General features: G+C 35.7%; 1 protein-coding gene across 1 annotated transcript; it reads left to right on the top strand.

Moving 5' to 3' along the window:
* The first annotated feature begins 9,464 nt into the window (after window positions 1-9,464).
* On the top strand, window positions 9,465-11,715 carry LOC149653907 (ganglioside GM2 activator-like). The gene is made up of 4 exons (XM_089846864.1): window positions 9,465-9,751; window positions 10,044-10,208; window positions 10,277-10,450; window positions 10,560-11,715. The coding sequence occupies exons 1-4, from the start codon at window positions 9,554-9,556 to the stop codon at window positions 10,710-10,712; spliced, it is 690 nt and encodes a 229-aa protein (XP_089702990.1). The 5' UTR covers window positions 9,465-9,553; the 3' UTR covers window positions 10,713-11,715.
* The last annotated feature ends 15,962 nt before the right edge of the window (window positions 11,716-27,677 follow it).

Here is a 27,677-nt window from a genome sequence, read left to right as displayed (position 1 = left end):
ATTTTAAAATAAACCCCTAATTCCCATTGGTTATTACAAAATCAACCCCTCTAAGAGGTCGGATACTTGATTGGTTTTTGGAAATTGAGTATAATAATTTGTATTTTCTCAAAAGGAATATCATTAGAAAAAAAAAATATATATTAAATTAAATTAAAACTTGTACGCGTACGGCAAGGAATGAACCATGTCACGTGATAATGAGGGAAACATTATTTTTATGATAACAAGTTCAGACAATTTTGAACTTCCTCAACTAAAAATTATAATAAATATTTAAATATTCTAATTTATTATATAAATATATAATAAATTAGAAAACATACTCCGAGAGTATCAAAGAAAGAAATTCTCTCTGTCCGACCTCTCGATGGAAAAACGAGAACTGTAAGTTAGTATATCTGATGTATTAGGAAATTTATCCGATACCAAAGTTTTCAGTCTAATTATGGTATTGGAATTCACTTTAAATCGGTGTTAAAACGACCCATTTCAAGCCGGCGACACTAATTCCTTCGAGTGAAACATGTACAAGGCTTAAGTCCAGATGTAGAGCTAGGGAGAGGGATAATTTTATAAAAATACACACGTATATATTATATGACCAAAAGTGGGTCCCCCGCTGCTGTTAATTCAACAAATATTAGTCAGCAAAACTATTCGCTATATACCCTTAACACAACCCAGAAGTGGTCCTCTCCATTTAAAACCAATCGGAATGAACCCAACGTTGGTTATACGCGAGTACCCATCTTTACGCTCTATCGAATATCTCGATTAGGTTTTAATGCCACTAATACGGCGGACGAGGCTTTTACTAATCGCCACGATTTTCCTATACCCCCGAACAACGTCTCTAGTCCCTAAAAGAAACCGTAGTTAACCCTAAACGTCACGTCTTTAAGGTAGGGTCAAGATACGTTGGGATTATCTTCATACATAATGGATGTTCTCTAATTAGCCCTTCGTCGGTATACTCGGCCTTCTTACGGCGCGGTCGCCGCAACTTCCGAGTCTATATACGGGGATTAACGTTGGCGGTTTTCCTTTTAAGCCTTGGCATCCCCTCTTTCTAGCAGTCGCTAAGCCTCGCGTTCCACTCCCTAAGGTATAGCACGGCGTATAGTCTAGCAGACGCTATCATAATCAACCCCAGCAGCACCACCAGTGCACCACGCGCACGCGGATTAGGCTTAGGTTCACGCGCGCTTCCTCGTTCTTTTCCTTTTCCCGCCATTTTCTTTTTGCTTATAAAGTAACGTAGCGCGTGCCAATTTCCCGCCATTTACTATACTATCGAGTCTCGCGCAGGGCCACGTGCTCCATGGAGATTAAAATTGTAAAAACAAACAGAGCAATCTATAGCCAAGGCCTATTTCATTTTAAAAAGAAATATTTTAAACTTGCATAATAGCAATAGTGGATCTTATTTTAGCATCAATGAATTTAAAGGGGTCCCCTATAATTTGGGATCCGTAAGTGCAGTGCAGTGGGGTCCCTCTTTTGCCCAAAATCGTTTTCTTTTCTTTATATAGGGTATATATATAGTTTTTTTTTCGTTTCTTTTGATAAATTGTCGAGAGTTTCGTGATAAATCGAGTCGGCGAACTTATTCGCGTGAAAAAATCCGATTCAAAAGATCTAAGCCTTTTTTTTTTCTCTCTCTCTCTTCTTTTTATAAAGACGAAAATGAAAGAATAATAAAATAATATTAAAAACCTAATGGGCTTTAAATCCCCCTTCGGTAAAACGTTTTAGACCGAGCCCCGTAATATATCTTGAAATAAATTACAATGTTTCAAGTATTAATATAGGCCTAGTTAAATTTAAACAAAATGAATAGAGCACGTGCATTTTTTTAAATGTATATTGTTGAAAATTAAAAAAAACGCACGTGCACATTTGTTGCAAAACCTGCACGTGGAAATATGTAGGTCACGTGAACCTTTGTTGTAAAAAATGCACGTGGAAACCGATTATTTTGGACGATAAATACATTTTGAAAAAACTTATTTCTTTACCAAAAATGTATAGTTTTAGTTAAAATCGAGGGGATAATCACTCAGCGTAGTCTATACTAATATAAAAACCGTACCCTTGCCATGCTAAAATTGTAATACACGTCACCCATAATTAATTACACGTCAGTTATTAGCCCCTCTGTTAAAAAGTAATCGCTATACAAATTGCAAAGGCTTACGAGCCCTAAAATTTCGAATTTAGGTACTATTATTTATCTGTAAAGTGAAGCATCGTGACGTCATATCGTACTTTTTCTTTTTTACTCGATGCGATTGAATTTGGTGCTCATATGGGTTCTTACAGAGCCCTAGAAATTGGGTAGATTCAATTTGTACTCGTGGCCGGGCCCCCCAAAAATTCCACCATGTCTTTTTCTTTATCAGTCTATACTTGTACTTTTTATTTGTAAGCCAATTACAGTATAGGCTTGTAGTTAATCCAGAGATACCCTCTAATGGCCGCCCAGATGCCGAAGTAAACTTTAGATCTGCAGGAGTAGTGTAGGACAGGGTCCTCTTGAAGTCAACATAAGAGCAAAATTGGTTCTGCAGTAGAAGTTAAGATCATAAAAGGGTTATTTATACTCGAGTTGGCTATCAGAGAGGCCCAGGGCGTCTGAATACGTCTTATTTTTGTTTGGTCGAATCCACATCGCGATAAAGTTTGATTCGCCAAGTGAGAGTGAGTGAAGTCAAAATAAGAAATACACTTTCTCTCCAAAAACTCAAAGAATTTCGCTTTCTTATCCTGGAATTTCTATCTTCGACTCCTAGACTGTATTGAAAGAGTCGAACATTTCTTTGTGTTCATTTCCGAGTAGTAATAGGTAATAAAATCCAAGCTGGGAAAACACGGAAATATCTCCGTATAGGGTTACTTCCCCCGTATTCAACTATACAACGCGAACACGCAAATTTAGTTCCTAGACATGAATCCTCGTAACTCTCCAATGAATATTGTTCAAAATAAATAAATTTCGAATTCACGATTGAGAAACAAAGGTTATCGTATGACTGACCAAGTACTAAGTTCACGTATCTTCCCCTTTAAACTTTGACCCCCTCAAAGGACGAAAGATGACCTTTCCAAATATATTATTGGGATTTTAAATAAAATTCATAGCGGCGGAAGTTGACCGACTTTTTGAAATGGAAGAAGCGACAATAGAGAGAGAGAGAGAGAGAGAGAGAGAGAGAGAGAGGAGAGAGAGAGAGAGAGAGGAGAGTGATATCTATTTTTGGTCTAAAATAAGTTGCATGTGGATCCTTTAGTCCTACAGAAGGGGGCAACCAATCACATCGAAGGATCGAAGAATGGAGCTCCTTACAAATTCCATTTTCCAAAAATATATCAAGACTTGACGATTGTTATTGTTACAGAAATTTCACTCATGCACTTCTAAACTTCCTTCAACTATTTCGCCAAAAAAACTCCCAATTTCGATACCACGAACTTCAGTTGGCACTCCGGAAAAATAGGCCAGAGCCAGAGAAGTTCTTCTTCAAACCGGAGGAGCTGGTATATATTCTTCTTTGAATAATCTGTAAAATGACTTTTCTTATTTTATTTTATTAAAAACTATATAAGAGAGAGGGTATTTTCCGAGGGTAATTGTTTTGGAGGCGGCGGCGTTGAAAACGTTTGGAGTTTGAAATGACCCGAGGGGACCCGAAATCTTAAACTATACTTTAAGAAGGAAGCTTGGAAAGAAGCGGTGGCGGTCTGAAAACTTTATTTTCTTGGCAAGCGGGTAAAGAAAGGCGCCGGAAGGGGTATAGTACCTAGGCTTAAGATCGGGCCAGGCCGGGCCGGGTTGGGTTGGGTCATTCGCTCGTCTAGTCACGTTTTTAAAAGAAATAGGGGGATGGGATGGGTTGGCTTTTTAAAAGCCCGCCCGTTCGCCTCGCGCGCTCCATTATCTCGCGCCAAAGGGTGAGCGCGGCGCGTGAATTTTCAAATCGCTGAAATAAGCACGCGCTATATATGTACCTACACACCTTTTTCCCGCAAAAACACCACCATACCTTTACCAGCACGCGCCTTCCATTTACTTCCCCCCTAAAGTCAAATATTTAAAATTTACGTTAGCACGTGCCAACCCACCCCCCTTCCACCACCTAACTCTTTCCGTTATTTTTAAAAACGCCAAGGCCTACTAAAGTTTCATAGATATTAGAAATATTTATATGGCCTGTACTACCAAATAGGGAGGGTAATTATAGAACCAAAGTACAGTGATTTCATGGGATGATTCTATAGGAAATCAATCAATTTGTGTTAGGGGGTTCATCAGCATCCCTTATTGGGACATTCAAAATCGGCTGCTCATAGAAAGAAGTATAGAAGTTAAGTTTTCGATCCTCAAAATTCAGTTGATTTCCCATAGAACCATCATCCCACTCACTGTATGTACTTCGGGCTCTTATAATTATACCCGTTCCCTTGTTTGGAGAACAGAGTTTATAGCCAAACCAAGGACCAACTCTTCTCGGAAAGCAAACTTTCAAGAGTTATATGTATACATATTTATAATATCTATTTTGATTTCTGTTCCAAGTTTAGCGCACTGACGTTCTCCATATTTTTGGCGCCTTTATCCTAGACTGTTAAGCTTGGAGCTGCTCCGAATCTTGGGAGCTGCTCCCAAAAGAGGGTCGTACGTATTCAGGACCATGTTTTCCGTATTTGAAAAACATTCTTTTATATTAGGTGGGGGGGGGAGGGGCAGCAGTTCAAAAAGAGAGCGCCTTGTACGTTTTTAAAACACATCCATATTCCTTCTTTCCTTCCCATAGAGTTTTGCCTTCAATGCTTATAATCCCGACATCTAAAGCGTCTTCTAAGGGCATCAGGTGTTCACCTAGCATATAGCTCTCTATCATAATAAATATTTTATAGCCACCGGAAGATAAAATAAAGACATAGGTCAAAGGTTAAATATAACTAAAGCTGTATGGCTAAAATTAATATTTATTATTATTATTATTATTATGATCTATGAGCGTAAATTCTTAATGTTAAACTTAATTCAAATTAACTTTAATTAAAATAAGATGGAATTTCTGAATTCCAAAACAATAATGTTGTCTTTAAGATACAAAGACATATGGGTCAAAGGTCAAATAAAACGAAAGCAGTATGGCTAATAAAATTATTACTATTATCTATGAACGTAAATGCTTAATTCTAAACTTAATTCAAATTAACTTTAAATAAGATGGAATTCAAAGAAAACATTAATGTTGTCTTTAAGATGCAAATACATATGGGTCAAAGGTCAAATTAAACTAATATGATAATCTTGAAATAAATGCTAACCCTGATTGATAATCATGAAATAAATGCTAACCCTGATTGATAATCATGAAATAAATGCTAACCCTGATTGATAATCATGAAATAAATGCTAACCCTGATTGATAATCTTATCAATCTATGTCAAATTCAAATTAACTTTAAATACTGATTCCTCAAAATCTTCAAATTTTAATTAAACAATAAAATTTGGTCCGTAAGATTTAAAGACAGAGGTCAAAGGTTAAATAAAACCAAAAAATAATATTCTAGGAACGTATATGCTAACTCTAATTTAAATTAAATTAACTTTAAATAAAATCAATTTGAAAAAAAAAATAAAATTGGGCATGAAAAATTTAAAATTTTAATTTTAAATCAATAATTTTTGGGGTTGCGTTAAATTTGGCCCCATTCCAAATATATATCGGGAAGGGGGGGCCCTGTTGCTTCGATGGGGCATCATTACCGGCGGTAGCAAATCAGCAATTCAGATTGGAGATGAAGTTGCCACCAGGTTTAGCGTGCGCCAGTGGGGGGAGGGGAGGGAGGAAAGGGGGATAGGGTGGGCCATTAAGCGCTAAAACCCTAAATGTCAAATTAATGCCAAAAATCCTTGAATTAATAGAGCAATAACGCAACCATTTAAAAGAGAAGACCTTTTCCCAATATTATTATTCCAAAATTTTCTCCTCTCAAGATGGACTCGTAATGCGCCCGCAATTGATAAGGACTACTTTCGTTCGTACGTGTATTAATACGCGCTCGTTCAAAACGGGCACGCGTCTTTATTTAAGACTCATAAGTTTATAACTGATATGTTCCGTCCATAAGTATGACACTACCTATACTATTCGTAATGCTACCTCCTAGAGACTTATAGCTCGAGATAACTAGTTCCAGAAGGAGAACGACGGAATTAAGCGAGTCAATTGAAGTCCTATTATACACTCGGTGGTGGTTAATTAATTTTGCAGGACTTAAGTTCCATCTAGCTCTCCTATTTAGTCTGCATTACTAATTAGGCCTTTGACAGCAGCGCCTCATGCACCAGGCGTACGTCGCTTTACCCTTTGAATCTATGACCTACCTATAGGCTATCAATTCAAAATTACAAGCTCCAGTTTCTAAGTTACCAGAATTTACAAACTTATGGATGGCCAACATATCACTTATAAACTTATGATTTTACGGATAAAAGATTTGTTAGAATAAAATTATCTTTAAGTGTCAAAATTATTCGCCTTATTTGCCACTGCCGCCATTTAAGCAAATATTCTTAGTTTAGATACAAATTCTCATTTGAATAAATTGATCAATAAAATTCTTTCAAAAATGGAATATTGAATTTCTAAACGCGAATATTTAAATTGAAAATTATTTCTTAAATCTGGCTTCTTAATTTTTTTACTTTTCTAGTTATCTGTTAATTAACAGAAAATTAACGTTTAGCGTTAACTACGATACATCAGCAGAAATCAACTTTCAGAATGGTGGTATATCAAGGTCTCTCACGAGAAATTAAATTTCAAAGTATAATCTCTGTTTACAGGAAATAAATCTGCGGTGGTTTATTCTTAAATAAAAATCTACTTTAATATTTTACGTTTGTTATTTTGGCAAATTAAAGTAAACATAACGTTAAAACAATAACAGAAACGTTACATACCGCCCCCCCCCCACCTAAAAAAACGAAATAAAATAAAATATTTACTCAATTTTCCAAGTAACAAAATTGAAAAGTGAAAATAATACACCTACATTTTTTCCTTTCTCCAACCAGTTCACCCTAAAATAAGTAATACCCCCCATAACTGAACGCTTCCCTTAATCTATAACCCTTATTTATCCTTCTATAATATTAACACAACCACCGTGAATATTCAATTCAATCTTCCCCCAAATAAAACATAAAAGTAACTAAATTTGATTTTGAACAAACACAACTAAAAGTAAGCGAGATTTCTTTGGAATTTTTCTAACCCGAGTTGATACCGTAAAGAAAGATACCTTAGCTAAGAGTTTAAAGCATAGTTTTAAGGCTTAATATTCGGTGTAAACTTAAGAGTGAAAAGAATGAAATGAAATGAAAGCGTCGAATTGCGTGTCTCGTATTTACAATACAATTTCGTTTTGATTTAAAAATCAGACGCTCTTACTGTGTTAAAGAAGAAATATACATTATTTATATATTGATTCGAAAATACTTCGTTCAAGTTGATTCAGTTAACGCGTGCTAAGCTGCAATGATGGCATTCCCGAGTCTATACATTCTTATTATAAATCCCCTAACATTCCTATATTAACTGGGATAAAATGAACGCGACGTCGGGGTCACGAGAAAAAGCTCGTGATTCGATTGTTTTAGAGCTCGTTCTTTTTGGCGCCATTTTTTCCCGCCTTTTCTATTTTTTTTTATTTAAATTCACGCGCTAGTATTTTTAAAAAATAAAATAGATTTAAAATAAAATTTATAAAATGTTTCCACGTTTTTTCAAAATAAATAATTTTAAATATTGTAAAAACTTAATTAAATCTAACTGCATTTTAAATTCGACCCTGGAGCATTAGATACGAGTATATATATATACGACGTAATATTAACGCTTTACTAAGTTCTTGGAATTTAAATTTCAAATTTAATTCTTTTTAAATAGATTTTCGTTAAAAATCTTTCTTTTTTTTACCCTTAAAGTTTACTAAAGAATAAAAGGGGGGTAACGTATTAACTTAATTACGTGAAAATAGCGTGGGAGAAAGGCTAGACCTTATTACCAATTTGAAACAGAAAGTAACCCGAGCTTCTCTCAAAGTTTCTACTAAAAGCTTTCGCGACAATTTTTCTATTATCTTTGTCTAGAGGTTAAAAATAAAGGGCAAGTTTAGAGGAAAAACGACTTATGTTTGTACTCGGTTACCTCGAAAGATACTGCATTTTCGCTGTAAAATTCTTAACATCTTAAGTTACCTAGACTTGTTTTTCATTGTCGTAATAAGAGAGGCAAAGAATAATAGTCGGGTTAACTTGGAACCGTTATAAAAGGCGACCTAACATACTTCAACTCGTAGACATTTACTTTCAAGTTAAGTTGGTAAGAGAAAATTTCTCCAAGGACCCAAAAACATCTTGTTCCACATAAATTTCTTCAAAAGGTTACCAAGAAATTCAGTTGAAAAACGAGAATTATTTTTTTGTTATTTGATAAACTTTGAAATTAAAGATAAATTAATTTTATATAAAGTATTTAAATCTTTAATACAAAATTGCCCGCTTCTAATTTTTAATCTTTTAATAACGAAATTTAATCCGCGTAAAAATTGAAATTGGACCCTCTAATTGAAAATTTGAAAATCGCTTTTGGGAAAAATTTCAAAAATGCGAAATTGAAGACTGTATAGGTACGTCACGTGATCCCGTCCTCGTTTTAAAAATTAATAATAGAACGCTAATTAAAATTTATTATAGCTGCGATTATTAAAGTTTCAAGAGATCAAATTTCAATTTTTCCCAAAAATATAATATAATATAAAATTAAAACATATATCTTATCCTTTAAGGCCGACTATATTTAAATTGCAATCTAAAAAGGGGTGTTATTTTCCACGTTTTCACTACCTAAAACACGATATTTCCAAGCTCGCAAACTATTAATATTATTTATTATATTAGCACCCCGCATTACCTTAGTATACCGTAAAATATGATAATAATAAAAAAAAGTTTCCACGTCACTCACGTGCGATTGAAAATTGGCGCGCGCTTATTTTTACAAAATTGGCACTTTAACGCGCGTGAAGTTTCCCGCCAAAAAAAAGGAAGGAAGAAACCCTTCCCGCCAAACTTTTAATCTGCACGTGCTAGGAATTTCAAATAAATTAATTCATTTTAGGTTAAAATAGGCTTATACGTGTCCTGTAAAAGGGTCAATGATTAGAAGCTAGCAAGCTAGCTATCCGAGTATTTGTGGTATTTCGACTTATTCCAACGTTCATTGATATGATAAGGGTTTCAAATTCAAACACACTTGAATTCAAAGGCCGATAACAATTAGAAAACAAAGCTAACTCAGATAAATAAATCACCAGAGATATTATTGAATGATAATATAGGAATTTTTTTAAACCGCATATATATTTCCAGAGTCTTTCTTATTTACTCTCGCAGATTCAGGCTGAATTCTATTCGGGATAGACGTTGATTTAAAAGCTGGGTTACATTTTTTTATAGTTAATTAAAATGAGGGTTAATGTTGTAATATTAGTTTTGGTGGCTTATATAGCCGTTTCCACGGTGACCTCGTTAGACCATCGTGACGAATATATCGTGGAAAAATGGTATACTCGAATGGCGAATGAATTAATTGACGTCATCAGTTTACCACAAATTCCCGAAAGATATTTGACCGGTCAAGAAAGATTCAGACAAAATATGACCGTAAGATTTTTAAAATAAAAATAATTTTGTTTTTCTTAACTCACGAGATTGAAAAAAAAGAAGAAAAAAATTAATGTTTAAAATAAATTCACGCCCTATAAAAATAAACTCAAAAATAATTCACGCGCTATAAAAATAAACTCAAAAAATAATTCACGTGCTTTAAAAATAATTTTAATAAATAATTCACGTGATTTAAAAATAAATTCTAAAAATAATTCACGTGATTTAAAAATAAATTTAAAAAATAATTCACGCGCCGTAGAAATGAACTTATTTTTAATATTTTCAGAAAACACCCTCAGTCTTGCAATTTTCATGGAGCAACTGCGGTCAAGCGAATGACCCCATTCAAATTAAGACTTTATCAATCGGCCCTGACCCAATCAAAATCCCCGGAACATTATTGGTCAGTTTTGACGGAACTACCAGCATCAACGTGACGGAACCATTCGAGGTACATAATTAAAAATCAATCAATTAAGACTAAATAATAATTATGGCTTCAAAAAACTAAATACGCAGGTTGACTTGACCATCAAGAAAAAGGTGGCCTTCTTTTGGGTGGAAGTCCCGTGCCTGGAACAATTGGGATCCTGCAACTACGCCGATTTCTGTCCATTACTCACCCAATTCCTAAACCCATGTCCGGCAGCTTTCGTTAAAGCCAATATCCCCTGTAGCTGCCCATTGGCCCAAGTAAGATTTTAATTAATTAAAATTAAACTAAACAACACCGACGGTTCGGAGTGGTTCTGGTCGCGTTCTCACAAAAATATAACTAAAAATTAAATATTTCTAATTTCAGGGTCATTACCAAATCAACGAAGGTGCCATTCCCATCTCGAATATCCCGATCCCATCTTGGTTATCTAGCGGAGATTACAAAATCCAATTTAAGGCTTCACAAAAATCAATCGGAAAACTCACTTGTCTCTCTTTAGCCCTCACTTTGGATTAAATTTAATTAAGATACTTAAAAGGGAGGGTGAAATGGAAAATCAAGCGATTTTTATCATTTTATCGATTCTTCTACTAATTATAAGACCAATCTGCATATAGTGAAACATTAAAGGAAATACGTACAGTCTCCAAATTATTTTAAAATTAAAATTAGTTAAATTAGATTTCATGGATAATTTTAAATAAATAAATAAAAATAAAATTTAAATAAATATCTTTTGTTAATAAAAAGGCAGAGCGTTACGCGATTGGTCGGAGGTACTTATTTAAAATTATCCATGAAATCTAATTTAACTAATTTTAATTTTAAAATCATTCGGAGACTGTATGTATTTCCTTTAATGTTTCACTATATGCAGATTGGTCTTATAATTAATAGAATAATCGATGATAAAAAAATCACTTGATTTTACATTTCAGCCTCCCTTTAAAACAAAAGTCAAGAATTATTAGAAAAACTGCACGAGATAAATAAAATAAATATTTGAATTTTTTTTTATTATTTTTTTTTAAAATTCGGTGCACGAGAAAATTTATCGCACGTGCTTTTAGAAATTTTTATAATATTTTTTTTTTAAATTAGATTCACGTGAAATTTATTAAAACCTAACGCCAAATAAATAAATAAACTGCACGCGCGCGCCATTATGACGTAGACGATATCTTTCTTAATTAATACCCGAAGTTCCTTCCTTTATTCCACATGGCTAACTAATCCGGTATAATTTTCGGCTCTAAATTCTTTTCTACTAAACTTAATTCGCTGGCGTCTAAAATAAAAATGAGATAATTTATGCGCATAATAATAACCTCCTCCGGCGTCTGGGATTATTCAAAAAGATCCGGAATAAATAAAATTAAAAAAAATAAACTGGGATTATTTTAACTAGAAAAGACAGAGAGAAATGGAAAAGTCTCTTCAATAACATTCTTAATTTGTATTCAACCTAAAGAGACAGAAAAAAAAAATAAAATTTTTAATAAAATTATTTTCGCCTTTATTTTCTTGTTTATTTTTTTATTTTATTATTCTTAATTTATTCACGATATTGGTTTTTGGTCGCGATGGTTTTTATTCACTTCGTTAAATTCGGTGGCGTCGTTTCCAAGAATCGGAAATAAATTTAATTTAAAATATTCTGGAGAACAATTATAAGGTTGGGGCAAATATTCCAATTTTTAAGGAAAAGCTAGCTAGGCGGCAGGGTGTAACAAACTCTGATTAAAATTGATTAAGGCGTTAAAAGAAGAAGGCGGGCTGGGGGTGGGGTGCAGGGTGTATTTCGCACGCGCTAAATACCCGCCAATTTTGTGAAAATTCTAAATTTCTCCGAGCGGAAGCGCGTGACGTCTTTTTGACAGCTCGCGCGCGGAAGTTAAGACACGTGGGGTGGTGGGAAGGGGGTGAGAGCGCGAGACATCGGGCGGGAAACAAGTTCTCGAGCGCGCGCGCGAATTTTAGGCGGGAAATTAACATTTCCGCTAGCACGCGCTTTCATCTTCTATAGACAGGTTAAGAACCTTATAAAGCTGAGAGAGTTGGATTGAAAGGTAAGCGGAAGGAAAATGGAGGGAGTTTCTTCATCTCTCTAATATAAATTGCGCGCGACATCTCAATTTATCTTTAGCGGACGATCGACGAATTTAATATTCAATTAAAAGTTTTGGGAAGCGAAAAATTGTCTCAGAAATACGCTCCAATGAATAAACGCGCCCGCCTGACAACGAAAAATAACTTTAATTTTTAATTTTTAATAATAAATATAATATGATATAACGGACTATATTGTTACGAAATTATATTTTCCAATATATTTATCTTTATACGATAATAATATCTGATGATGTTTTTCGTTTTATTATCGAATTATTATTTATCACTCTATTGTTTAATTCGACAATACTCGTTACTAAATTATAATATTTTTGATAGTATCTCCTGATTATTAAAATGAAACTAATTTAATTACTCAGCTTATTATTTAGTTTTATCAGAAGTGGTATGATACTAGAAGTATTGAGCTAACCAAATTCTTCACTCGGCATTAGTGAAAAGACTTGATAAAACACAAACGGTTGGCCCTCTAGTGGCGGTTTCAGAATTTTTCCCTCCAAAACGTGAGACGCTCGCGGTGGTAGACGGCCGAACTAGATTCAAGGAGCCGGGTCCGTGTTCGGCGGCTTTAGGTTGAGGGGAAGGGGGTAAGAAATGTTTTTGGAACTCGACCAATTTTTCTCTCTCTAGTTTTAGCGCGTGGGAAGCGGCATAAAATCCTCAAATTTGTTCACTAGTGCCAGGATCTATTACCAATGCTAGAGCCCTTCACTTCTAGTCTCATACCACTTCTGGTTTTATCTATTGAAAGGATATTCACACCAAGTCAATGAGCGACTTAGTTTTTCCCAAAAATTCTCAAAGAAAATAACCTAAATCTCAATTAAAAGCACGAGAAGGCTCTTAATAATTAATAATAGGCATCATTAACTACGTCACTCACGAATACTAATTAGACATAAATTAGAAAATAAATAAAATAATTTTTGAAATTAAAATCAATTCTTCACGTTTGTAACATATTTTCTCCAAGGACCTATATATAAGATTTTCTTCTTTAAGATAGTAGCTAGTCCTTAATCTTTCGTTCTTATAACCAAGGGGGGGTCAAAGGTTGCTATCCCCTTACGGACATTCTTGAGCAACGATAAGAAGCAAAAAAATAAAAAATAAAGAACTGGAGATATGATGTTATTTTGAGTTATGTCTCACAAGGAGAAGGAGTAACTGGTCCGGCCTTACCCTTGTTCGCGTTTTCGCTCTACTTATAAGCGGTCGACGGACGTTACGGGGTCACCGAGGGGTCAATATTATCAATAAAGAGTAAACCATTATAAAAATACTGTATTATTTTCAAATTTAAATTAAAATAAGTTTAATTTACAATAAGAGAATTATTTTTAAATAAAATAGACATAGTAAGCATATATTTAGGAAGTTTGTGGATATCCTTTGAAACGGAAAAGTCTGGTTTGCTCGGGGGTCGGGTTAGTTTTGGACCCGCGAGGTATTACTATTAGCAACGAGAGAGCTAGGGACTATGTTCGAATATAGGTGGCGTTGGTGGTAGTGGTGGTAGCGGTTTGGCGTCACCTGTCAATGACAGCGCGCGCTTATCCGGAAAGGTAAGCAATTTTGTGTCCCCGGCCTGACAAACGCGATCCCCGTGTCACCTGTCACCGCTACTAAAGTATACAAAGCACCCTATTTATCCTTCGCTTTTACTGTCAACACACGTGGGGAAAGAGAAAGGGGAGGGAGGGAGGGGGAGTTCTGTCTGATTAAACCGCGAGTTTTACAGATCGCGCGACGCGAGCACGAGCCACAATAAAGGGGTCGGACACTCGCATTGAAAAATTATTAAAAATAATTAGTATTTTTTAATTAAAATTTGATAAAAATGTAACAGTAAGATAGTGGTTTCCTACATACTATAAAATTACACGTGATAAATAGCGTCTCGAGTTAATAATTAACAAGAATTAACCAGTAATTTCTTAAGAAAAACTATAAAGGGAAATTCTTTACAACATAGAAGAAGATAATATCCGACACCACGGCATTACAGCACGCGAGGATGCTCTAGAGCGCCCTGGGGTGTTCTGGGAGCAGCCTGTTGGGACAAACTGTTAGCTCCTTCTCAACAATGGTTCGCTTACCTGTCTCTTATATTGTCTCCCCCTGTCCTTTCATATACGCAGACTAAATTCACCCTTAGAATGACCCAATTTTCCCCTAACTATAAAGCCATATCAACACCCTTTCTAAGACTGAAAATACACATAATCCGTATTAGCTTATTTCAATATTATTACAAACAAATCAAGCAAATATAGGAAGATACCCCCTTAGGGACCGATCACAAAGAAATAAAATTATTTAAAATAATTCTACTACTTCGAATGCGTTAAACATTATGCTAAGCTAATATAGCGTGCTATTTCTCTACTGAAACACACATTATAAGCTAGTAAGGGGGGGGGAAAGAACCCCCAATTGGGGGGTTGGGGGAAGGGGCCACTTGTAACTAGGCGAAGGAGCTAAGCTATAGTATTCCGTCATCATAAATACGATGGGAAAAAGAACCCAAGTGCACAGAAAAATAACTTTAAACGCTTTCTTATCCCCCTTCCGTTATCGAGGGGTACAACCCCCGCTTTCCAATTTCGTTTACTCCCTTGTTTTAAAGATAGAGGGGGAGGGGCGGGAGAGGGGGTTGGGCGCCATCTAGGGAGATCAGTAACGTCCCATTGATTTTTATGGATGAGTGAATGAGAGGATAAAGCCCCCCAAGAAGTAGCTGGGGGAAGGGGAGAAGTCCGGCTGGGGTTTTCTCAAAATATAAGAACTTCCTAGAAGTGATCCGAAAGCCAAGCTACTTGAATCAAAAGAAATATCTTGAAAAAGTCAGATATTTCTTCATATAATTGAGAAATGCTGCATGATGCCGTCTCTTTATATAAGTGAGAAATGCTGCGTGATACTGTCCCTTTATATTACAAAGAAATGCATGACACTATCCCTTTACAAAATTGCAAAAATTGAAAAAATAATTGGTCCTTTATAAAATTGAGTAATACTCCACACTAGCCCTTTATAAAATTGAGTAAAACTCTACACTAGCCCTTTATAAAACTGAGAAATACTCTACACTAGCCCTTTATAAAATTGAGAAATATTCTACACTTGCCCTTTATAAAATTGAGTCATATTCTACACTTGCCCTTTTTAAAACTGAGTCATATTCTACACTTGCCCTTTATAAAATTGAGAAATACTCTACACTAGCCCTTTATTTAATTGATTTTCTTGAACATGGAAAAGAAACAATAATATTTTTTCACTATTATTGTTTTAAAACATTTCAAAGTAATATTTTCGAACAGGTGTTGAGGGTAGTACCTGTACAAACCTGTATGTATGGCCTATAACACGGTACCACGAGACTTCCCCATCATCCTTTTAGAGCGCGAGCGCTTTTTATTCTTTTTATTCGTTTTATTTGTTTTATTGAAATATTAAATCCGGTCTAGCGCGAGAGAAATTCCACTTTTTTTTCGTGTTCACGAGACCACACATTTCCCGGCGCGAATGCCTTCAAATCTCCCATGAATAATTTCAATTCAAAGTAGGGCTTCTACTTTGGTTATAAATCCCTTATTATAATTCCTAATGACGTCATAGAGTTCAAATTTATTATAATATAGCTTCAGTTGCGCTAATATACTCGTGTACAATTTAATAAATCAAATGAGTTAGTTCCGATTATCAGTTGGTTAAATATTCATGGGAGAATTGAAAAGGTGTATGTATGGTTGGCTTCGAGGTTGAGTAAAAGGTGGAATAATAATGAAGGAATGTTTTCCCCGCCTTTAACAGCGGTAGCGACTGAGGTTGAGATTAGATATATTGAGGTTTTTGGCTTGTCGTCGGCGACATCTGCTATTTTTACGCGTTGTTGGCGTCAGCCTTTCGAATATTTTGTCCTATTTTACTTTTATATTGCTGCTTCCGCTTTGTTTCCGCTGCCATGTTTTTGTCCCCGCCAATATCTTACTACGCATCGCGTTATTGCCGCCAATGCGCAAGCGCCAGCGTAAAAACTGAAATTAATTTTATTTTCGTTGAAGCCGACTTTTAGGGGTTTTCCAACCCATGTTATTTCTATGAGCGCCTGTAGAAATGTTTAACCCGCAATACACTCGTGTTCGAAGGGTGAAGCTACCCACCAGAGTAATGCTAATCCTATGGGAGCGACTCGCGTTTATAAAAATGGTCATAACTTTGTTAATTCTGGTCCGATTTCGACCTAATTTGCACCATTATGTAGCCCACATTCAAATCTATCTCTATACGTAATTAGTTTTAAATAAAAATACGAATTAAATACGAAAATAAATTGAATTTGATGAGTCTCTACGGAAGCTAAGGGTGATTGCTCGTAACTTTGTTAATTCTGGTCCGATTTCGACCTAATTTGCACCATTTTGTAGCCCATAATCAACTCTATCTCTATACGTAATTAGTTTTAAATCAAAATACGAATTAGATAAGAAAATAATTGAATTTGATGAGTCATACGGGAGCTACTGGTCATTTTGAAAATTGCTCGTAACTTTGCTAATTCTGGTCCGATTTCTGCCTAAGTGGCACCAAATTGTAGCCCATAATCAGCTCTATCCTTACACGTAATTAGTTTTAAATCATAATACGAATTAAATAATTAAATTTAATTAAATTCCAATTAATCCAAAAATTATAACAAAACAAGATTATACGGTTGAAGGAAATAAAGTTATTATCCCGAGCCTCTCCCATCCCTTTAAATAAACCAGTATATAAAGGGTTGAGCCTTATTTTCGTTAAGGGGGGGAAGAGGAGCCGGGGGGTTGCCATGAGAGAACCCAAAAATATTTAAAAAGCGGATTAACAAATTTTGGGTGCCTAGCTCGATCTTTTCGGTGGTTACGGATTTATAAAGAAAACTCTCTCTTTCTCTGTGCCGAGTTTTTGGCCAATCCCGACCGAGCGCCGCTTAATCTTTGAACAGGCAGCTTTTAGCCCCGCCCCCTCCCTTCCCCTAGATAGTCTTCTTCAAAGGAGGAAAGGTGGGCGAACGGCGGCGGCGGATGGACCCGAAAAAGGACGAAGCAAAATTCGAGAGTAAAGAAAATATTAAGAGATTATAAAAGTTTAATTTGGAAGAGCTTTCAAGCCACGACCCAACTACCCGCATGCACTATTTCGGGGTATTTCTCTTTTTTTATTATTTTGCCTTAAGCCGATTAAGGACTAAGAGAGCGAGAGAGAGAGAGAGAGAGAGAGAGAGAGAGAGAGAGAGAGAGAGAGAGAGAAAATGGTCTTCCTTGAAATGGACTTTCATCCTTCCCTCCCCCTTTCGTCCCCCTCCTTACGGGGGATAAGTTGGGGGGGGACCAAGTTTAAAATAGAAAATGATATTATAGCTTTAATTCTTAATCCTCAATGCATATATGCACCATGATGCAACTTGTACAAAAATATGGTTTATTTCATATTCTAGAGTAGAGCTAGCTCTACCTTAAAAATAATATTATTATTATTATTATAGAAAGGGAAAATAAGTCAAAGGAATTCATTCATTTCTACTAATAATATTGTTAATCTGGATCAGTGAAATAAATATTAGCTCTACCTTAAAAATATTATTATTATTATTATTATTATTATTATTATTATTATTATTATTATAGAAAGGAGAATAAGTCAAAGGAATTCATTCATTTCTACTAATAATATTGTTATTCGGGATCAGTGAAATAAATATTACATGTCCCGAATAACAATTCAAATATTCTTTGGGAAAATGATGAATGTACCCTAACACAAGTTATGAACTTTGAACATTGGATTTGAGTGTTTTATCAATGACCCCCCTTAAAAATAACATAACAAACATGAACACACAATATAATCATAACTGGAAAACTGTATCCTTATATGACAACATATCAGATGTAAAACAAACTTCTGGCGACATACTTCAGTCAATACACGTGATCTACTCGTATTACATCATGGGGGGGGGGGTGATGCGCGCGCAACCCGCTATCGGACGGAGGAAGTCAGTTTCCAGTTACTTCGTTAAGAGAACTCAAAGATAATGGGACAACACGGAAAGGGGAAAGGGAAGTAAGTTGGGGCGCAATAAGAGACGAGGCTTAACGAGCGAACCTTACCTAGTACTAGCACCACTACTACCAAATAACCAAGTAACATTTCACGGTATAAAACCGTACCGTGTACCGCAGCATCAAACATTCGAGAAACCCGCACCCAATCATGTAATATCACATAATATATAAAAAACACTGAATAGATTTTGAGTCATGTTAAACCATAGTTCGAAAGAAAAGGCCATGAACATTTCGTCAGCCAAGAGTGCGTCATGGACTTTGTTATATTAAGATCCATGATATTTATATTTATATAGACATTGTAGATCACGAATTTCTCAGGTCCCTTACTTTCTTTGATCCCGGAGGCAACACCCCCCGTCCCCCCTTGCTTTATATATTTCTCTGTCTGTGAATTTTGACAGATGCGTGGATACAGCGCGAGTTACTGTTGCACAGCAGAACAAAAAAGAAATTGGTGCAGCTCTGATTTCTAACATTTTTTATAACCCCCCTACCCAAATTAAAGAGATATATATTTTTTGCGGGGGCTTTTCCCCCCAATTTCCCCCCTCTCCCAAGCAGAAACCTAATCCCATATACGGAGAACTGAACTAAAAAAAAGAACGAACTGAAAACCTAACCGTAATCCACCTGCTACGTTTCCTAGAGTTATAACGATATAGGCATTGCATTTCTTTCAATTCTAAAATAAAATGGATACCCCCAACCATCCAATTGTAACCCCCCCCCCTTTTCAAAATATAGGGGGGTTCACCCCTCCGTCTACGCCTTTATCAATTTACCATATATCTTAGTTCTTCCATGCATTTTCTCGAGTCATAAAATTGTACGGTACGCAAATTCCTCCGCCATCGGCATTTTACTTTAAAAATAGACCAATTGTTTTGCAAATGTTTTACAAAAATTACCTTAAAGGGCAAGTCTCAATTGGCAAATGTTTTTCATAAATTACCTTAAAGGGCAAGTCTCAATTGGCAAATGTTTTTCAAAAATTACCTTAAAGGGCAAGTCTCATTTAAATTTCTATTTTAATTTTTAAATCCAATTTTATGAGATAGGTTGTATTTTCTTTTTTAAAATAAGACGAATTTCTTTAAAATCGGTTAATATTTCAACGAGATACAAATTTTATGATTTAATTAGACTTATCCTTTAAAAAACGTTACTATAGTCCTTTAATGGATTGGTCTTGTTTAGTAAAAAAAAAAAACCCCGAAAATATCGTAGATAAACCACAGATGCTGGTAAGTACATTTACTTAAAAACCACCAATCACAAATATTTTACAAAAATTACGTTAAAAAGTAGTTCCTATGGACTATAGTCCTTTAGAGGCTTGGTTAATTTAAAAGAAAACCAAAAACCCTGGTAGATTAACCACACATACGCAGAAGGCGAACGGGGAGGGGGAAGTTAACATAATCACGTGGTATGTCTATTTTGTTCCCAATTTGAATAGCAAACGAGCCAATTAGAGCTTAATAGACATACACGTATAGAGAGAGACTCCGGGCTCTCTTTTAACATCAATATGATTCCACAGGTTAGCCCCTCTCCTCCCCCCTCTAAAACTTCTCTCTTTTCCAGACTACAAATTACTCCTTGTAAGTTCCCCTCCCCCCTTAAGAACCCCCCCCCGTCCGTAACTGGAACCCCTCTCAACCTGAAACCCTGCCCCCTCCCCCTTTCCCCAACATGGAAGGTTCAAAATGGAATAGATACAAAGTAGACTTCAGTTCGGATATAGAGGCTAGGTAATATACGCGTATTGATACCTAATGTTAAATCGCATAGAAGGAAAGTAGTACGCTTTATCAAGTGCACGTGGGGAGTATAGGATTTCAGCGCGAGCTCTCCCCCCTCACGTTCAATAACTCCCCCCTTCCAACTCCCTCCCCGCCCCCGTAGTTAACTTAAAACCAGGCTGCCGGAAAAGATACCCCTATAGCTCGTTGTCATGGTAACCGATACTAGTAAAGACGGAAGCGCGCGTGAGCCGAGGATTCTATTTCATACGAGGGGATAGACCCTAAGTTATTAGACTTACTTAAATTTTAACAAGTAGCTTTTTTTAAATTTAATTCGGTAAAAAAAAATATTAGTTATTAAATGAAATGAAATTAATTATTTTAGTCAAGGAATTAATTTGTATTCGCCATTTATTTATTAACGACTTCAGAGTAATTAGGAAGAAATTCTTTTTACTTTGATTTTAAAAATGGATAAGTGTAGGTCCCCTCGATTTTAAGCGCGTGAAATATTAAATAAAAACTTCTTTCTTTTTCAAAAATAAAAATAAAAAAATAAAAGATACGCCTACATTTTTATTTTTATTAATTTAAAATTCAAACCCACAAAAGGTTTGTAAATAATAAAAAATTTAAAAATCGAATGTTCAGAGAAAAACTTTCGAAGAAAATTCTCCGCGGCGGTTATTTAAGTTTAATGTATTCGAAATACTTTAAAAAACAAATTAAAAGTATTTTTGAAGCAATTTTTAAGGATATTTATTTCAACAACCACAACTTGTTTTTCTTTCGAATTTGGTTCGCAATAATAACAAAAACAGTTATTTACTTCGACTCACGCGCGTCTGATCTACCAAAGTAAATTCTCCGCGAATTTATTCAAATTACCAAAGAATATTGACTACTGGAATAGATACGGGGAGAGGAGTAGACACTTTAGCCTATAACAATTTTTACTATTCATTTCTGGTTCCCCCCCAAGACATCATAATTGGCTAAAAAATATCGTCTGCTTTACTGAATACAATGTTCAACTGTCTACTCCTCTACCGGACATCCTCTATACCTCCACCAGCAAGAACACGAATAAGCTAAGCAGACGACGCGAGTTTCCCATTGAAAGGTACAATACTAAACATTCTAAACAGCCCTTAAACCAAAAAAAAAACCTTCAAATGGTTTTAAAAAATCATTTGAATATTCGTGAGGTAATGAACACTAATATTGTAGTACGTCTAAAGCATATAACCGTAGGGTTAGTACGTCATCATTTTGATGTTTCAGCTCGGGCTAATTTGGGAAAATGCGTAGGAGCTAGTAGAGAGATCCAGTCTGCCATGAGAAGGGGGAGGGGCCAAAGTGGGGGTCCTTTTCATCTTCTTATTAGCAGGGTTGCCAAGCCCCCAGGGCCCCCGTCTTTTTACCGTAATACTTTTTTGAAGATCGCCGACTGCGCATATTATACGTTGGCCTAAATAGAGCTAATACGGAGAAAGGTATAACAAGTGGAGATATTTGGGAAGCCGATCTCCCTTCTCGTGTATTAGATCTATTTGAATCGATAGATTATATTTACTTTATTCTGACTCAAGGGGTTTTTTTTGTTGAGGGGGGGGGCTAAGAGGGGAGAAGGGAGGGTTATTTTCCGTATGATGGTTTTGATTATTGAATCATGCGGTCAAAATATATTTATTTTAGATATTATATATTAAAGGGATACCGCAATCATAAATTGTTTTTTATATTTTTGGTTTCAAATTTTACTAGAAACCACTAAAAAATATTAAAAATTAATAATAATCCACCGTGAATTGTATTTTGTATTTAAAAACATCTAAATTAATTTAAGTTTAGTTAAAGTTAATTAAATTTATTGTAGTTTTTGAGTAGTTCTTAATTTTAATTTTAATTGAAATTAATTTACTATACTTCTTGAGTGGAATATTTTAAAGCTTTTTCAAGTCTCAACTAAGCTAATAAAAACACTATAAAACCACCAATTAAATTAAGGAATTTATTTTAAATTTTACGATCAGTTTTGTTTATTAAAAAAACATTTAATCATTTAAGTTCCCTTTAATTTACTATACCCTTTGAGTGCCTCAATAATTTAAAATTTCTTCAAGCTCCTCAAAAACTACAATATACAAACCCACAAATTAAATCCTGAACCGTTTAATTAATAAATTAACTTTAAATTTAATATTCAACTAAAAAAAATAAACTTGTGTAATATTTACGAGTGACGTCACTATGATAATAGGGGAAGCCATTTTGCAAATTCGCCACCTTTCCAGGGGCCGGGGGGGGGGGGGTTCTTCGCATTGTTTACATAATGCGCTTTTGCAATATTCATAAGAGTAGAGTTGCAAACAAAGGCGCCACGACGAAGAAATTACGGGGGAAAACACGAACAAAGAAGAATTAAGTTAAGCCTCGGCCCAAATATGGGGGCTTTCCAAAAAAGAGAGACTCTTCCAAGGGGATAAAAGATTATTAATGAAGCGGGGGGGGGGGTGTAGACGGGGGGTGGTTGGGGGGGAGGTTCTTCTGCTCAATCAAAAATGAAAGGAAACAAGCTTGATCTGTCCCGTCACGCAATCATAATGGATCGCCACTCAAAAGGCACCGCCGCCGTGAAATAAGTTTTCTTAACTAACAACCCAGCTATAGCTCTATACACTCTTTACATATACTTAAAGAAAAAACAACTTCTACTAGTACCAAATGGGGTTGGACATTTAACGCTAATCATCACTTGACCACTACTAGAAAATCAAATCCCTCGGGGTAGCTAGGCCTAACGCAAAAAGTTATTAAATTTCGTTAAGCCTAGTTTGAATTATTTAAAATTTCACGCGCTGTTTTTGAATTTTTTAAAATGTCACGTGCTAAATTTAACGACTTAATTTCTCGTGCTTCAAGAATTGGAGGCACGTGCGTACGAATTTTATTTTTAAATTTGGCGCGCTTTAACACGTGTAATTTCACGTGAAAAATGAATATAGTCAGGTGATGGGACGTCCAAGCCCTCGGTTGGAACTCGTCTCCCGCGTTATCTGGTGAAATTTACTTCCGTTTGCGAGAGAGAGAGCGAAGATTTTTAAAGGTTGGCACCCGAGAAGATTAAAGAAAACTGAAAACTTTATTTTCCTTAAAAGTCTACCTTAGCTATATACCTTTTTTAATCTATCAATTTTATTTTATTTTTAAAATAAACTTTGACACTTTGTTACAGGCGTGTCAAAGAAAATTTCAAGAAAAACTTAAATAAATCTAAGGATGAAGCCGACTTTCAGGGGTTTACCAGCCCATGTTATTTCTACGAGCCCCTGTAGAAATGTTTAACCCGCAATACACCCGTGTTAAAGGGGTGAAGACACCCACCAGGGTAATGCTAATCCTACGGGGATTTTTAAAATTAATCATAACTTTGTTAATTTTGGTCCGATTTCGACCTAATTTACACCATTTTGTAGCCCACAATCAACTCTATCTATATCCGTAAATAATTAAAATTAGCTACGTTAATTAAATACTAAAATAATTAATTAAATAGAAAAACACCAACATCCTTCAATTAACAAATAAGAAATGAATAGATAAACTCAATTAAAAGTTGGCGTAATATAATTAATAATTAGTGTTGTAAAGTAGACTAATTATTCTTATTAATTAATTAATTGTCTCTCGCCTTTTAATAATTGTATTAATTTTACTTAATAATAAAAGAGAATTAAAAATAATTATGTCTGGAAGAGAAGAGAAAATCGCCAAATTCTTTCCACAAATAATGACTTTAAGAATTTCGTCTGAGGAATTTTTATATCTCAGACTCTTAACTAAGTTTTTAATTAACTGGATGGAAAAATAGGCTTAATGAAGTAATAGCGTCTCCTGGCCTTTAAACGGGCTCGGAGTCTAGGACCGAGTGCCATTACTGCAATTTCATTGACCGGGCTATTAAAAAAGGGGAGCGCTAAGCCTAACGCCTTCCTTGGCGCTCTAAAGTTACGTTGAATTCTGAATGAAAAATCGATAGCAAGCCGGAAAGACTCGGCCTCAGTTTTCTAATCCCAGCACGAGTTGATTCCATTGTGAAAGGCGGGAAGGGGTCTATTTCTAAACGGGCTTCGTTGTCATTTCAGCTTGGGAAAATAATGGGCCAAGGCTTAAGATGGGAGTTTATAGAAAAGCAATCTGTAAGAGGTAGTAGAGTGGGGCGCTAAAAGTCAACAGTGTCGACATCTATCGGTTTTCAATAAGAATTCTCTCCAAGGAGGCTTAACCCCCCCTTTCCCCCCTTCCACGCACCCCCCTAGGGATCTCTCCTTCGACAAAATAATATATCGAAAATGGCATCTTATAGACTGCTGTGTTTTAGTATAGTACACAGTTTTACCGTAATACCAACCAAGTGAAGATAAAAATACTTTTTAAAAAATATCGTCTGCTAACAGTTTCTTTTTTCTTCTAATTTCCCTTTAAACATGGCGGCTGGAATATAAAGTTTACACAAGGCTAGGCTTACAACTTGTAGTTAAAATATTAGCACGTGATTTGAAAAAAAAAAATTAAAAGAAAGAAAATCTCGTGATTTGAAAAGAAGAAAGAAAAAAATCTCGTGATTTGAAAAAAAGAAAGAAAAAAATCTCGTGATTTGAAAAAAAGAAAGAAAAAAATCTCGTGATTTGAAAAAAAAATTCTCGTGATTTTAAATAAAGAAAAGAAAGAAAAATCTCGTGATTTAAAATTAATAAATAAAAATGCACGTGCTTAGGTTAAGAACACCAGCTACTTTTCTAATTAGGCCTAACTCCAAAATAAATTTCTTCAATATTTCAGGTCACTTATTTTGAAATAATATTTGTAAGTTATTGCGTTTTGTTTCTCCTTCTGCAGATTCAACAGGGACATTGTTGGAAGGGGGTGTTAGAAAGAGTGTGTAACGGCAGACGGAACTTGAATTGTATAAGACGCGGGGGGGGGGAAAGGACACAGAGGGGGGAGGACAGGGAATATATTCCGAGTCTGAGAAGAAGGTGTAGTTAACATCTGGAAATAATCCCTGACGAGAAGAGAGCCTCGCTTGGCTGAACTTTTCCCAGCAAAGATTACTTATGCTCATCAATTCAACTACCTCCCCCCTTCCCCCGCCAAGTCCGTGTCCCTTTTCCATTCCAATGTCTCCGCGGCACCGACCGAATGTCGAGCGTCAATTGAACCAAAGGCTCAAATATTTCTTCATCGCATTGTGCTAAGTCTAGATAAATAGTAAACCGGCACTCCGCCTTATCTTTACGTAGATTTCAAGTACGGTTAAAGGTATTTAGGTGCTATTACTCTACGGGGGGGGCGGGGACTCGAGTTGTTGTTTTAAGCCAACTCTAGCTGAATAAAATTGTATAAACCAAAGCCCGTCGCACACATCGTAGTCATAAAAATTATACAAATTTAAAGCCAGTAGCACACCCCAAATAATTAAATTACGTCTCTTACTACAAATTTAAAGCCCGTCGCTCACGTCACAATTAAAAATATTCAAAAACAAAATGAAGCCCATCGCCCACGATACAACTAAAAATATTTCAAAAATAATAATAAAGCCCATCGCCCACGATACAACTAAAAATATTAAAATAAATAATAATAAAGCCCATCATCCACTGCACAACTTAAAATATTTCAAAAAATAATAAAGCCCATCGCACACTCAAATTCCTTTTAAAAATAATATTATTACATTTCTCGCTAAGCTAAAATCCCGAAAACTAAATTGGACTTGATACGTTTTGTAACAAAAGGACGGTCCAAGTTTCGTAGCGGGCAGCTAGCGAACAGCAGTAATACGTAGAAACTCTTATAGAGTCCGAGAAACAAGACGAGAAAAGTTTTAATTGCATTTCCAGGTAGGCCGACACATTAAGGAACAATAGGGCCCCAACCCTCCCCCTAACCCCCATCAGAATACAACCAAGCGACTAAATAATCCTTGCACGCCTACACGAGGACTAATTGGACCGAAACGGTTACAAATTAGAGAGACACACACAAAAAATAACAACAACACATAATCCCAAAAACAAAGGTAAAACTCTCTAAGACTCTTGAAAGCAATACGAAAATATTCAAAAATAATCAGAGTTGAACATCACAGTTGGTCACGGTGATAACAAAAGAAGCCTGAAGTTTCTTGAGACGTCTACACGTTTCACGTTTGACGTTCACTCCTATGGTTAATCTCTATTATTTATTTCCGATATAAAAAGTGAATCACTGGACCCAAATAAGAAGTTCCTTTTCTTTCTCAGGTTGTTGGGTCGGTAGGAGAGTTAATATCCTGCGAGTAAGGACCAAGGACTTTTCCGTCTACCATAAAACACAATTTGCGGAAGCAAAATTCACCCCAAAAACATTCCCCCCCCCTTCCTGGTTCTTTAATGCGAATTCTACCCCCCCCCCCCCGTCTTCTAGTGACTGAAAGCCAGCCAGACCAAGGCTTAAGTATCGAAACGTTTCGTCCGCTACGACCTAATATGACGGTTAAAAGAAATCCCATCCAATAGCGGATTAGGGTGGCATCGTATAAACTGTTCGCCCTTAAAGTCGTAATACAGTTAAAGGCGTTATACACCCTAAAATAATACTATTCATTTTGACTTTAGTTTCATTCACGTGGTTTTGGAAAATAACGTTCATCTCAGTACGAAACTTCAATACTAACTAACCATACAAATATCACGAGATTTTTCGTTTCATTCCGTAGACGAGCTTCGTCTCAATGCGAAACTTCAATACTAAATAACTCGTAAAAAAAAAAAGAATAAAAACTTCACGAGACTTCCATTCACGCGCTTTTAAAAACGACGTTCGTCTCAATCATAAACTTCGATACTATTTTACACTACAATATATTGGGTTTATAATATTAATCTATCGAAGATTGTAGCTGAGACGAAGGGAAACGAAAGAAAATTGATAAAAACCTCGCGGACAACTTTGAAAACCGTCTGGAAATTCATTTTCATAGCAAAAACTACGTATCTCTTTTAAAGACAAACTTGAAACATACGACTTATCGCGACTAAACTGGGAATTTTAACCGATATCCTAATAAACATAACCACGTAAGTGTCAGTATTAAGTAAACAACAGAGATACGTGGTTTTGGCCGTAAATAAAGTCGTTTAAGAGAGAGCTAGCCATAAAAGGTGGAATTAGCGCCTGCACTACGACTCTACGACCATCATCAATACCGAAGTGGTGGTGCGCCGTGTTGCAATGCATTGTGGGAAAAAGCTATACTTCCGTTAAGCCCCGCACCTCCCTTCAATAGATGGGCTCTATTCTCGGATTAAGCCAGTGTCTGCGGGATAAAATAGGAACCGCTATAAATCTAACGCCACCAGAGATAATACTTTGGAAATTAGTTCACGCCCCGCCCCTCCCCCCAACTTCATAAGCCCCGCCCAACTACGATA

Source organism: Phalangium opilio, unplaced genomic scaffold (genome assembly GCF_054372755.1).
Source record: "Phalangium opilio isolate 3A_F unplaced genomic scaffold, DU_Popi_V2 ptg000081l_1, whole genome shotgun sequence".
Lineage (NCBI taxonomy): Eukaryota > Metazoa > Arthropoda > Arachnida > Opiliones > Phalangiidae > Phalangium > Phalangium opilio.
Note: the sequence above shows the minus strand (reverse complement) of the source record. Positions and strands in the feature narration are given on the sequence as shown.